General features: G+C 40.7%; 1 protein-coding gene across 3 annotated transcripts in view; it reads left to right on the top strand.

Moving 5' to 3' along the window:
• Wdr72 (WD repeat domain 72) overlaps positions 1-13622 on the top strand; it is a 168825-nt gene that overhangs the window by 33542 nt on the left and 121661 nt on the right. For 2 of the 3 annotated variants that reach the window (XM_085844786.1, XM_085844785.1), the window contains exons 8-13: positions 103-284; positions 623-719; positions 3483-3624; positions 4341-4589; positions 6847-7067; positions 9202-9397. In XM_085844786.1, coding sequence (XP_085700912.1) covers positions 103-284; positions 623-719; positions 3483-3624; positions 4341-4589; positions 6847-7067; positions 9202-9397 — 1087 coding nt within the window. The remainder of the gene's footprint in view (positions 1-102; positions 285-622; positions 720-3482; positions 3625-4340; positions 4590-6846; positions 7068-9201; positions 9398-13622) is intronic. The other variant, XM_085844787.1, reaches the window with a different exon arrangement.

A 13622-nucleotide genomic window follows, 5' to 3' on the forward strand; every position in this document is an offset into this window, starting at 1 on the left:
CTTCCACCATCGCCATAGTCTTTATAAGCATAATTCTCTGCTAATCTTACCGGTGGACTCTATTTCCAGCCTTTATTAATGCACAATTACACTGTCTTGCAGATTTATGACTATTGTGACTTCTCCCTTCTGTGGACTGAAGTTAGTAGAGACGGGCAATTCTTTGCTGGTGGAGAGGTGCTTGCTGCCCACAGGATCCTTGTTTGGACAGAAGATGGTCACAGTTATATCTATCAGCTGCTGAACAGGTGGGCTCAGATGGGAGCGACGCTCAGAACATTCAGGTAGAAAATGAACTTGGGGGGGGTTATTATGGAAAACCCTCTGCATGCGGCCCCTGATCAAAACCCAGAACAAAACAACTTTGGCACTGGAAGATTTACTCTGGGCCTGCAAGGCCTCTGCCTTTGTACAGCACAGCAGGGGATGAAGGCATGAGATTAGCCATGTAGAACTTGTACAGCTGGTGCGGGGCTTTCAAAAAGTCACTCGTAATTATTAGCCCAACAATTTCTAACTGGAGTTTAGAAACTCGACCGGTGCCATCCGGCTTCTGAAAGTGGGAGGGGGGAAGGAAGCAAATGAATGACCCTGAATTTTGTTTATAATTTTCCCCACACAGTGGGCTTTCCAAATGCGCGTGCCCTGCCGACGGAGGTGTCCTGAAGGGAACTGTCTACCCTCACTTACTCTGCTCCACTTCTGTGGAGGAAAATAAGGTAAGGCAGGAAGAATGGCCTCAAACCGGCTTCTCGCTTCGGAATAGACTCAGCCTCGCAAAAAAATGAAATCAAAGCATCAGATCAAGTTGTTAATGAGAAAATCAACTCTGAGTGTTAATGGCTCCCAAAGAGAAAATGCCGCCCACAAGAATTGCTGATTGATACTACAATGCCTTTTCATTATAGGAAGATTACAAGTGTGGGAGAAAATAAAGACGATATTAAAATTCTGATTTCACCACCATAAATATTGACTGTTTGCCTACTGTAGCTGGGAATGTTTCAATTGTTGAGAAGTTTGCAGGAGCAGGATGGTTAACACGCACATGCCCTTTACCTAGATGCGCCATTACTGAAATTTTATTTCATGGATTCTCCCATACACATACACTATGCACATCCCATGTTTTTCCTTTGATCTATTCTACAGCATATTCTTAACATTTTGATATGCCTACTCCAGTTCTGAAACTTTATAAAATGGTTTTTATACTTTAAAAAACAAAACAAAAAAATAACCCCAAAGCTTAACTGTACACCCAGATCATTTTCACATGTACTTAGCTATTCTTATGAGAAATTTTTTTCTTCAAACAACTGTAATTAAGGTTTCCAGCAGATGGTTGAGAATATAATTGTGAGCTTACTACTTGGTTTAACTAAACTTTTGACAGTTAACCACATCTGAGATCTAAGTAACTGTTTTATTTCAGGGGTGTCATTCAAAATGAGGTTTTAACCTGTAGACTCAGTCATCAGTTAATTACCCAAGAAGGTGTGTCATGAAGAGGAAAAGCTTTCCTTCCGTTAGTGACATACCAAGCATGAAAGCATGCGGCTGTGGGCGGAATCGTGATTTGATTAATTAGGCAGCAGAGCTCTTGGAAGCCCACAGCCGTGATGTTCCTTGAAGGTTTTGCGGCAAAACCTTGGTTAAAAATCTGTTAGCCAAAACTGAGAACCCTGAGTACCGCTAGGGCAGAAACACACACACACAAACACACACACAATCAAACAACCCAACAACAACAACAACAACCACCACCACCACCTTTAAAATTACAGCATGCATCAGGGAACATTTCTAAAGTCCTTCATGAGCAGTGGGAAGCCTTGTCACCAAGCAGTACTGTGGTTCCCTCAGAAAGGCATTTTTGCTCTTCTGAAGAGCCTGCTGTTTGCTCCCTTTTGGCTTCACAGTGAAGTTTTACCAACACAGAAACCAAATGTCACTCAGAAATTTCTACTCTAACAAGCAAATCTGAGAGCTATATAAAGCATTGTTTTAACATTGGAAAGCTGGAGCTGGGGAGATGGCTCAGCAGTCAAGAGCACTGGCTGCTCTTCTCGAGGACCTGGGTTCAATTCCCTGCATACACATGGTGGCTCACAACCATCTGTAACTCCACAGGCAGGGTACACACATGGTACACAGCTATATATGCAGGTGAACATATATACACATAAAATAAATGAATTTTTTAAAATGGAAAGCTATCTAGTTTTTTCTCTCCAGGTATGAACACAAAGGCAGATGGTTCATGTTCCAATGATCCTTCTTTAGATATCCATTTTTTTCTGCCTCTCCCATCATATTTTAAGTGTAAGAAATACCTAGAGGCTAGTGAACTATAAATAGAATAATCTAATTTTAAGACTTTGATCACAGTAAACCTAGAAAAGAGTGTTCTGCAGTAGTAACACGGCGCTGGTCAGGGTCAGTGTTCGGAGTCCCACCATGAAATTCCATCTGTTATTACAGCATCATTGAGAGTTCTCATTGGCTCCTTCTGTGAACCTATCCGATGATGGGTTTGTGTGTCTTTTGAAACAGACCCTCATACTCTGCAAGTCTCAGCTGACATGAAAGAAGGCTGTAGATCCAAGGTGGGCATGTGTGTGCAAACTAAAATAAAGATGGTGGAGGTTACTAGGAGGCATTTCAACTTTATCATTTACAAGCGTACACAACGCCTCATGACTTCAGCTGCCACCAGGAGGCCATTTTGAAACTGACATTTGGAGAGATTAGTTCCAAGGTTTGAAACTTGGGTGGTTTAATCTTATAATAGGTCTGATTATGAATTCTTAGAACCAATAGCTGGTTAATAGTTCTGGAAAAGGATACCAAGAACTACATGTATGAATATATATATGTGTATGTACATACACACATATGTATATATGCATGTTAACTGGTGCTATTTTCACTGTAATAGGCATGTTTGGTGCATAGTATCATCATGAGCACACAGGATTTTGATTCAGATTCTTACACTCAAGGCCCATTGCTGTCTCCATGGTCCATTACCATGGTTAATCCAAGCCCTTTTTCTAGCTTTCTTCACATGTGAGTTAAAGACCATGACAGCACAAACTCATAGCATTGGAGGTTTTTTACTGATGAGATTTTTTTTTTTAACTAAACATGCACCCAGAACTTACTGGTAAGGCTTTTATGAAGGAATGTGTGCAGTACACACACACACACACACACACACACACACACACACAAGGTTAGATACTTGTAGCAACTCACTCTCTAGAGCTTAGCCCGTGATCTCATTTTGCATATTTAATATAGGCTTTGTTTTCTTTTACCTTTAAATCACAGATTATTTTGTTTAATTTACTTGACATTTTTGAAGCGGTGCCAAATAGTTTAAAAAGGTTTGGTTCAGTCCGGCAGTCTTCCTTCTGTCTTCCCAGGGATCAGGACATTAATGATGACCTATGCCGGGCTCATGGTTTGTTTTGCAGAGCCTGCATTTCGTCATGGGCTACATGAATGAACGGAAAGAGCCATTTTACAAGGTGCTTTTCTCAGGTGAAGTCTCGGGGAGAATAACATTGTGGCATATCCCAGATGTCCCCATATCTAAGTTTGACGGTTCCCCTAGAGGTAAGACAGTTGTGTTTCCCCTCCCCCATCTCTTTTGTGTTTCATTAGACAAGCTGGCTTTGAACTCAAACTCATAGAGATCTGTCTGCTTCTTCCTCCCAAATACCGAGATTAAAAGTGTGCCCCTCTATGCCCAGCTTGCCACTTTCCATTTCTTTTCATTTATTTTTAATTATGTGTATGTGTTTGTTGTGAACATGCACACATTAGTGCAGGTTCCCACAGAAGCCATTGGTGTCTGAGCCTCCCTGGAGCTCAGGTTACAGGGAGTTGAGAGTTACTAAATGTGGGTCCTGGGGACTGAACTTGGGTCCTCTAGGAGAGCAATGCATGCTCTTAGCTGCTGAGCCATCAGTTTAGTCCCAACAGTTTTGGTTTCTAATCTTGTTTTCTGAGAAGTAACTTGTACAGACACCAATACCGAAACAGATATAATTAAAGTTTGTAGATCTAATGCACAAATATAACCAACATAATTCAAATGAACTTTAGTTTAACATCTTAAGATATCTCTATATCTCGATCTATCTATCTATCTATCTATCTATCTATCTATCTATCTATCTATCTATCTATCTATCTTTCTATCTATGTTCTGAATGGGACTGAACTTTCACACTGGGCTCATACTTTTAAAGAAATGACATCTTTACATAGTTTTCATATCGATTGTGAATAAATAAACCAATTTTTCCCTGTACACATGTTCCTTTCAGAAATACCAATAACTACCACCTGGACTCTTCAGGATAACTTCGATAAGCATCAAATGGTGTCACAGAGCATCACAGACCATTTCTCTGGGTCCAGAGATGAGGTGGGAATGACAGCTACCATCACCTCATCAGAGTACATTCCAAATCTTGATAAGCTCATCTGTGGCTGTGAGGATGGGACCATTTTCATCACTAAGGCCTTGAATGCTGCCAAAGCTGGACTTCTAGAAGGGGATTCTTTACTGAAAGGTGACTGAATTTTTCTTCTCCCTATTCACCTAATCTATCTGATCTTCTATGAACTATACAAACATGATTCAGAGGCCTCAGACCTTTGCTGGCATTTGCAGGTAAATTTCTGCATGATTTAATACCAAATTAAGCATGTACGTGGGATTTGTGAAGACTCAATCAGAGAGTTGTATTGTTCCACCAGAAGTCTCGCTCCCTACTTTAATTTCAGCGTTAGCTTTTACCAAAGGCCACTGTGCATAGTCGTTTCTGTACTTCCTGAAACTGTATGTGTGTCTATGTATGTGTCTATGTGGATGTGTGAGCACACACACACACACACACACACACCCCAGCACACTGTGTGCAATGTTTAATTACATTAGTGAAATCAGTGCCATGCTAACTTATTATTTTTATAAGATAGTTTTGGTGCTCACTCATTATTCATAATATGTAAATTCATATGTCATTTTAAATAACAGATAATAATCAAAATTTAAGTTGAAAACCTTTCTGTTTACAGTGCTTAGGTTTTCCAGCCTTTAGCTACTATGGAAGATTTGGAATTGATTATCCTGGAATGACTACATCAATATTAGTTTGTGATTTTGATTTTGGAAATTAAGCTATCTAAATGCTCTTATAAAGGACTTATCTCAGTATATACAAGAATATCCAATAATAATCTGTGAAATCACAAGTGTTCTCCTAAATATTGACTACCTTTTACATTTTTAAACATTTAAATCTTTACTAATGAGGAATTCAATGGCATCTTCCTGTATTTATTTGTATTGCCTTATTAATGAAGTCTGTGTTCTTATTCATCTCTGCATTGTGACAAGTGTCATACAATGAGTTGTCATAAGGGGAGGGAAGATAGAAGGGTATGGAGATTTTAGAATATATAGTTAAAATTGTATGCTTTTGGGTCTTGTTTTGTTTTTTCTTTTGTGGGGGGTTGGAGGGTGGGTGGGTGTTCTACTTAGGGCCTCATACATGCTAGATAAGCATTTCACTCTGAAATCTTACAAATAAGCTTCTATTTTCTCCCCCTACAGTGCTGGGGATCAAACCTAGGGCTTTATACATCCTAAATTTCCATGTTTTGTTTTGTTTTCCTTTTTCATAATCATCTTTTTCAATTCTAGCATCCTCTTCCAGTCCCTGTTCTGATTTTTCAGCACACTTTACCTACTCACTGATTCTGTGATTGACAGCTGAGCAGTAACCGGCAAGGATGCTGGAAGAGATAATAAGTAGGTAAACAGCTGCCATGAAAAGTCAGAGAAAATGGTGACTGTAGACATTTTAATCTGGACCAACTTATCCTAATATCAAGAAAATAAACAGAAATTTACACTTGACAGACAGCTTCTGAGCTGACATTCATTTTTGCTTGCTGAGGCCAGAAAAGGAAACAAAGCACAATAAACGAACTTGGAGATTCCTTTTCAGTTTGAATAAAAAGACTGGCAAATGGTCTTCTCTAATGGGGAGAATGTAGATAGCTGTGGAGGGAGCAGCAGGGGCCAGAGGCATGAGAAGCAGGTTACCAGTAGGATCAGTTCTACTTCAGATAGTGTCTGAAAGGCCATGTGCCCAGGTATTCACATGGCCAAGTGTGAACATTTTTCTCAGGTGCCAGGCATGTGCTGAGAATATATTCATTTCACTCAACAGTCTGTCCCAAGCAAGGGTAGTGGCTATTTCCTGTATCTTACAGAGGTACTTAGAATGTGTGAGTCAGAAGAAAGGAGCAAAAGGATCGATGTGTCCATGTCTGTGGCAGCACATGTAGAAAGAGATTGATTTACAGGTAAAGGGGACGATTCCTCAAGAAGCTAAGATTAAACACTGTGGCCATCTTTTGACACAAGGAGTTGAATGACCTATTCCAGCCTGGGATACTTTACCTGTAAACAATGAAAAAGAGGTAGAACTTGATCATTTCAAACATCTTTTGTAGCAAAACGTCCTGTGACATTTGTTTTTCTTTTCTGTTAAATTTAACTTGGCTGTCTACGTGAAGAGGGAGCGTGTGACTGGTCCCCTCATGTTGTAGAATGTCAACAGCCATCAGCAAACAGAAGACTTGAACAACTGAGCTTTCTGCCTCACTTAAAGCTTTGTCCAGCTTCTGATGAGAACGTTTGCTTTGTGAGATGATTTTACTTAGGCTGCTCGATAATCTTCTCGGCCAGCTGTGTCTATGTTAAAAATGCATGACCTGAAAAATAACTGTGCTGTTTGGTGTCTGACCACTTTCCAGATTCCCCGTGCCACACCCTTCTCAGAGGCCATCACCAGAGTGTGACTTCATTACTTTACCCTCACAGTCTTGCTTCAAAGTTAGACCAAAGTTGGATGGTGTCTGGGGACCGAGGCTCCTATGTGATCCTCTGGGATATTTTTACCGAGGAAATTCTGCACACGTTCTTTTTGGAAGCTGGTCCAGTAACAAGACTATTGATGTCACCAGAGACCTTGAAGGTAAGTGAACAGGAAGAGTGGAGACCAGCACGTGATATAAACAAGCAAACGGCAACAAAGCCTGTGTTCCCAGAAGTAATCAAACCAAAGACAAAGAACAAATATTCACGCGGTCGGCCCATAGTTAGCCAGCTACTTCTGCCAAGTTTGCCCTTAACTTTGCAATGTGAATTTTAGTTTTACTATAATGGGTCACACAAATGATGTTTTTAAAGTAAATTATTTGGCCACTTATAGCTTTATAAAAATTCTGTTAGTTACCCACAGAGTCATAGTTGTTTTTTTTTCATCCCTAGTTCTGTCTTAATTTTTAGTATGGAATTTTAAAGTAAATTCAAAGATTATGCAAAAACAAGTCAAAGAATTAGGAATATATAAATACAGATGTAACTTTTATTTCCTTAGTGAGTACTGAGTGAGCATTTGGTAAATGTTAGATTTATGAACGCCATCTACCTTGTTAGGAGAAATGACATTGTGATAGCTCCTATCTTCTCGTGATATGTTAACTTAAGTCCAGTTCACAAAGAGTTAAATGTTAAAATGTGAGCCAGATAGTAGAGGGAAAAGTATGTGTCAAGGTTCTTGCTAAGTTACATTGGCTTATAAAATCATCTCCACAGAGGTAAACTTGGAGAAACTGATTCTGTATTTTGGTGATAAGACATTAAACATGTTTCTCGGTCACAAAGGGTTAAACGCTGATATGCTGCTCTGGAAACTTCCATGTGGACAGCTGGAATATTGTCAAATATATTTTATTCCAAGGCTCTCTCCTACTCTTATAGGTTATTCTATATCCCCCCCCCCAACACACATACTCCATCTCTTTTTCTATTAGTTATTTCATCTTCAAGAGTTTAGGATTCAGTGTTGGATTGAGCTGGTGTGGGTCATATAATGTAGGCTCACTCATGGTCATATGATTTGCATTCTTATGACTGTGTATGTATAGTATGTGGTGTGTGTGTGTGTGTGTGTGTCTGTGCTGGGTTTGTGTATATGGTGTGGTATGTGTGTGTTTGTGTATGTGGTGCATGTGTGTGTTGTATATGTGTAAACGTGTGCCTGTGTGTGCATATGTTTGCATGTCTGGGTATGTTTGTTTGTGCATGTGTGTGTTTTTCTCCATAACCTGGAGCCAGATATTCTAGAAGCTGTGGAATATACTGTGCTTTACAAGATAGAGTGTCTGGAGAGCCATGACACCTGACCCATTCTGAAGTCTAGGCTCCATCTGTATCACAACTACTATTTTGTGATTATTTTTTCTCCTTAGGATTTCTTTAGTCTCCTTAGAATTGGGAAAAAAAACCGTGCTGTCCAAAGCCCCACAGAGTGATTAACCATCAGTTCCCCTTGAGCTGTCATTCTAGTTGGCTCAGAAGTCCTGTATATGGTGCTAAAGATTGAGTTTGGGGCTATGTGCATGCTGGAAAGGTGTCCTTTATTACTCTACCCTGGGTCACTTATTAAAATTGTTTATTTTTTTTTCATTTTATTTATTAGTTGCCTAGGTTGGTTGGGTGGTAAAGCTGACCACTGATGACCTTAGCAACCATCTTTAGGAGTGCCATTCTATGAACCTCCTTATGTCCTTGCGTATTTGAGGGAACACCTTCAGCAGGAACATCTAATGCTGCCCTGTTTTAGATTGTGTCTACACTAAGTTTCCTGTTTGGATTAGAATCTGGAGTTCTGGGAACTGCACCAAATCACATTTTGAGGCTTTAAGTGGAAAATCTCAGCTCTCAATACCCTTGGGCCTAAGTTTGTGTCCACAAATAGCTTCTTTTTGTGGTGACAAATGAGTTCTGGGGTTTATTGTGTTTTGTGCTGTTTCCGACATCAGCACTGCCTGCTGAATTTGCTGAGTAATGGAACCTTTCTCTATCTTACAAGAGGATCTGGCTGCTCCCTTTCCCCTTCACTTCAGCCTGACCTTTCTGTTGGGTTGGTGAGCTTAAACTCTGCTCTGTGTCTACAGTTGATCCATAATTGTCCCACGACGTTCTGTGCAATGCAGAAATGCACTCCTGTAACTAGCCCGGGCAGAACTGTGCAGGGAGTGTTAACTCCCTCATCAAGGTAGCATGGGACTTCTCACTTAAGTAAGCCTATTGTGTCTCTACAGCGAAGTGATGGTCAGATCCTCTGCTGTGTGTGTGGTGACCATTCCGTGACTCTCCTTCACCTGGAAGGGAGACGGTGCCTCTTGCGTGCTCGGAAGCACCTTTTCCCTGTGAGGATGATCAGATGGCATCCAGTCGAGAACTTTCTCATTGTTGGTTGTACAGATGACTCTGTCTACATCTGGGAAATTGAAACAGGTAAGCAGAAAGGTGAACACCGTTTTTACTTTGTCTGTGGTGTGCACGCTTTTGTCTAGAAGGAAAGTTCTACAACTCACTCAGCAATGACCTCAGTTGTATTACCTTTTGGTTTGGGCTACATTTATAGCTTCAGTGGAAGTATAGGAAATAAAACACAGTGGCCTAAGTCAGATCCTGACCAGCTGATGATTAGCTGACAGGGCAGCGCTCAGGAATGAGCCGGATATTTCTGGAAGCTATAAATAAAAACATAAGTTATCTACTTTAATTATTAACAAGAGAGAAATTTAGTGTCCTACTGGTCTCAAATTATCATTAAATTCTGCCTTCTTCAGCATAGTCACCAACTCAGCAACATTTTGAGCTAATTGATGATCAGTAATAATGGAATATAATTAATTATAAAAACTCCAACAAAACTTGAGTCAGGGAAACTGAAGACTAAGCAGTTCAACTGAACTTTTTTGATTCTGCACCATAGAGCTTGTGGGTTTGGAACGCTGAAGGGGTTTTCTTTTTTCCTTTCAAGTTTGATTAGAGGTCTGAAGACAGAATAATACATTTCAGAAAGGTCTGGGAACATACCAAATAAGGGAGGTGTAATTACTGACTATGTGTTAGAGGGGGGTCTCTTGGTATCAGTGGGATAGGAAATCAAGGAAAAGGGCCCGGAAAGAATCTACTGTACTGCTATTATTGATCAAACCGTGGTGGTTTGTGTTGGGTGTTGTTTACAAACTGGGTAGTTCCTAATGTAGTTCGGACTTATACTTTGCCAAAGTAATTGCAGTTTTCTCTCTATGTATATGCTTGTGCATATTGTGTGCTTAGTGCTGGAGGAGGCCAGAGGAGGGCATTATATTCCCAGGGGTTGAAGGTATAGTTGTAAGCTACCACATGGATGCTGGAAATTGTAATCAGGCCCTCTGCAAGAGCAGCCAATGCTCTGAACTACTGAGCCATCTTTTCAACTCAAATTTGGAAAATTTTAAAAATCTGTGTGTAATCTATGGATCTGAGAGATAGTTAAATATGGTGGGTAGAAGAGACTCTAAAGCATTGACTGCCTCCAGGATCTGTTAGGGAAGAACTTTATGGCCATGGGCAAATGACATGGCTTGCCTGCAAGTCAGTTCACTTGTCTGTGGAGTAGATATAACCATACGGGATTATATCAGATAATATCTCTTATATTGGAAAAACATCAGTAAGTCATTAGTAATATTAACTAAGCCATCATCATCATCACCACAGACTATAGCACATTTGAACTCCCCTTGTCAAGCCCTTGCCTGTAAAACACAAGTACTTACTTGTATAAAGTTTTTACATTTCAGTGTGGATACTTGGTGACCAAACCTAATTTTCATAGATAATAAAGTTGAGAACAAATGATATTGTCACTTACAAAGGTTCATGGTTCTACTACATATGCTGAAACAAACACTTCTACCTCACTATCATAACATACATGCTATAAATTCTCTCTAGCTTCTTACTGTGATACACGGTCGCATGTCAATAAACAGATGCCTGTATTATATTCCAATCATAGTTCTAGCAGGAAGATGAATTCAACTCATACTTATCAAATGAGGAGAAATTCACAAAGGGAATATTTTCAAATGTGTGAGATGGGTGAGGGAGCAGGCTGGGAATGAGGGAGTGAGAGATGAGTTCCCCTATCACGTGGGTGTGGCACCATCAGGGATCTCTTCTCTCTTCTCTCTTCTCTCTTCTCTCTTCTCTCTTCTCTCTTCTCTCTTCTTCTCTCTTCTCTCTTCTCTTCTCTTCTCTCTCCCCTCTCTCTCTCTCTCTCTCTCTCTCTCTCTCTCTCTCTCTCTCTCTCTCTCTCTCTTCCTGCCCTGATAACTGAAGTAGAAAAAAAAATGGAATTCAACTGAAAACCAGGAAGTCCAGAGGATGCTCTAACCAGACATGCAAGGTGCAAGGAGAAAGAGCACTGAAGTCATCCCCTTACAATCACCTTCCTTATTTAATCCCACTAGACGTCAGAGGTAAAGATCTGGTTCTCAGCATCAGTCTCACTGAGCATGGGACAGGATGGATACAGGAGGTAGGAACAGTTGGTCTGTGCTGTCTGATGGACAATGATCAGTGTGTGGCCGTCACTGACGGAACATATTAGAACTCATGTGTCTCCTAGAATTGGCTATGAACACTGTTTCTATAGAAGCATTGTTGTGTCAAATTACAGCATATAATCAATATCAAATATATCAAATAATTTCCTGCCAAATGAACCTGTGGAGTGTTTGTTCTGAATGAGGTTATTTACCTGTGTTGGTATTGCTAAAAATACAACTCAATCTAAGTAGTGTTACTTATATCTTTATCTGAGTTTTCATATGGGTGACATGTTTCTCACTTTTTCCAAGTTCAATTCTAATGACCATCAGGACCTCTGACTTCCTTTAAACTAAGTTTACTTCATTTCGTTTAGCCTTGTGCCTGGTATCAGTTTTCTGGAGTGTTGTCTTTAATTCCTTATTCCTTGTTTTGGGGGTGGGGTTAAGGGTTTCCTTTGTTTTTGCATATATATATATATATTTATATATTTAGTTTTATGAATATGAGTATTTTGCCTTCATATACATCAGTGTACTACCACATGTCTGTGGATGTCAGAGCCTATGGAACTAGTCTTATACAAGGTTTTGAGCTGCCATGGAGTGCTGAGAATCAAACCCAGGTCCTCTGGAAGAGCAGGCAGGGCTCCTAACATCTGAGCCATCTCTTCAGCCCCATTTGCTTAACATTTAAAGGGCATCTTTTTCTTCCCAAGCTGACAATCAGGCTGGGCTAAGGTGGTACCATCTTCTTTATCATACTTATAATTTCTTCTTCTTCTACTAAAATGAGAAAAAAAAATCTGGAGTCAGAAAGATTTTCTTTTTTTTCATGTGTATTTTCATGATGTTAGGAAGCAGAAAATCCTGGCTAAGACCAAAACCGTTTAAGAGGAGCCTAAGAAATAGAATAATCCTGCTCACGGATGCGCCTAGCCCATAGCTAAATGAGCTAGCGAATTGTGGATGAGTAGTAAGTAATGTTGCTGGGCCTCAGTGGCTGGGGGCCTGAGTTCTCAGCTTCAATCTCTCTTACCTCGCTGCTGCCCGGCTGTAAGCGGCCCTGAGTTTTCTGTTCCACATATCCCACAGGGTCCTGAAGCTGGTGGTGCCTTCTCAGAGGGAGGACAATGCCTTTTCTACTCTCGGAGTTTTTCTGGGCCTTTGTCCCCTTGCCTGTGGCTGTGCAATTCACTCAACGGGGTTTGAAACACATGGCTGGATGTGTTCTTTGTTCCCGTATTCAGCCTCCTCTACACACAAAGAAGGAATCAATCGACAGAAGTGAGTCAGACATTTCCCAGCACCCGCACACCTCCAAAGCCCAGAGTAGGGGGAAATAGCGAGTATCAGTGGGATAGGAAATCAAGGAAAAGGGCCCGGAAAGAAAAGACATATTCTAGAGCTACACTGCCGTGCCGCTTTCATGCGGAAACTGTGTGCTGTCTTTCTTTCTGGGACAGGTGGCATGGTTGGATGCATGTCTGGGTGATGCTCTTGGGTCAAAGGTGGGCATGCTCACCTCATGGATGACCAACACAAGGGATTGTTGGTTAGCACGGAAGGCTCTTGTCCTGGCTGAGGGCAGAGCTAAAGCATCGAGTGCTGAGAGCTTCCAGTTTTACTTATTGATCTGCTGGATGTCCCGTGATGTTTAGGCCTGATTAGGAAGGGGAAAAATTGGAGATGTCATTTTGATTAATATTTGTGCTCCCACAGCGTGTTTGGCACTGAGGACTCTGGGCCTCGCTGCTGCATGGCTGACACAATAGGCGTAATGCATTTCCCATTCTTCCCCTGCATGCGCACCAGAAATAATTTTTTGCTCTGAGCTAATTATTCCTTTTAGACGTTAAGTTTGGTGTGTTTCTGGGGGCTTCCGTGTTTACAGTAACAGCTTTGCAGGGCAGAAACCTATACATTGAATTTCTTATGTGCTGCTAATGTAATGGTTATTTTTATTCCTCAATGTTTTCTGCTCAGCTCGTGGTACTGTTAGAACATAGTCTATATTGGGCTACTTAATTATTTGTGTGTGTGGGGGGGCATAAAATCCCATTTGCTGAAAGATAAAATATTTCTTGATGGGATGGTTCAGTAGTCCTTAGCACAGGGCTGAACTGTAAATATTT

The sequence above is a fragment of the Mus caroli genome, unplaced genomic scaffold (assembly GCF_978045245.1).
Source record: "Mus caroli unplaced genomic scaffold, Mus_caroli_1 scaffold_11, whole genome shotgun sequence".
Classification (NCBI taxonomy): domain Eukaryota; kingdom Metazoa; phylum Chordata; class Mammalia; order Rodentia; family Muridae; genus Mus; species Mus caroli.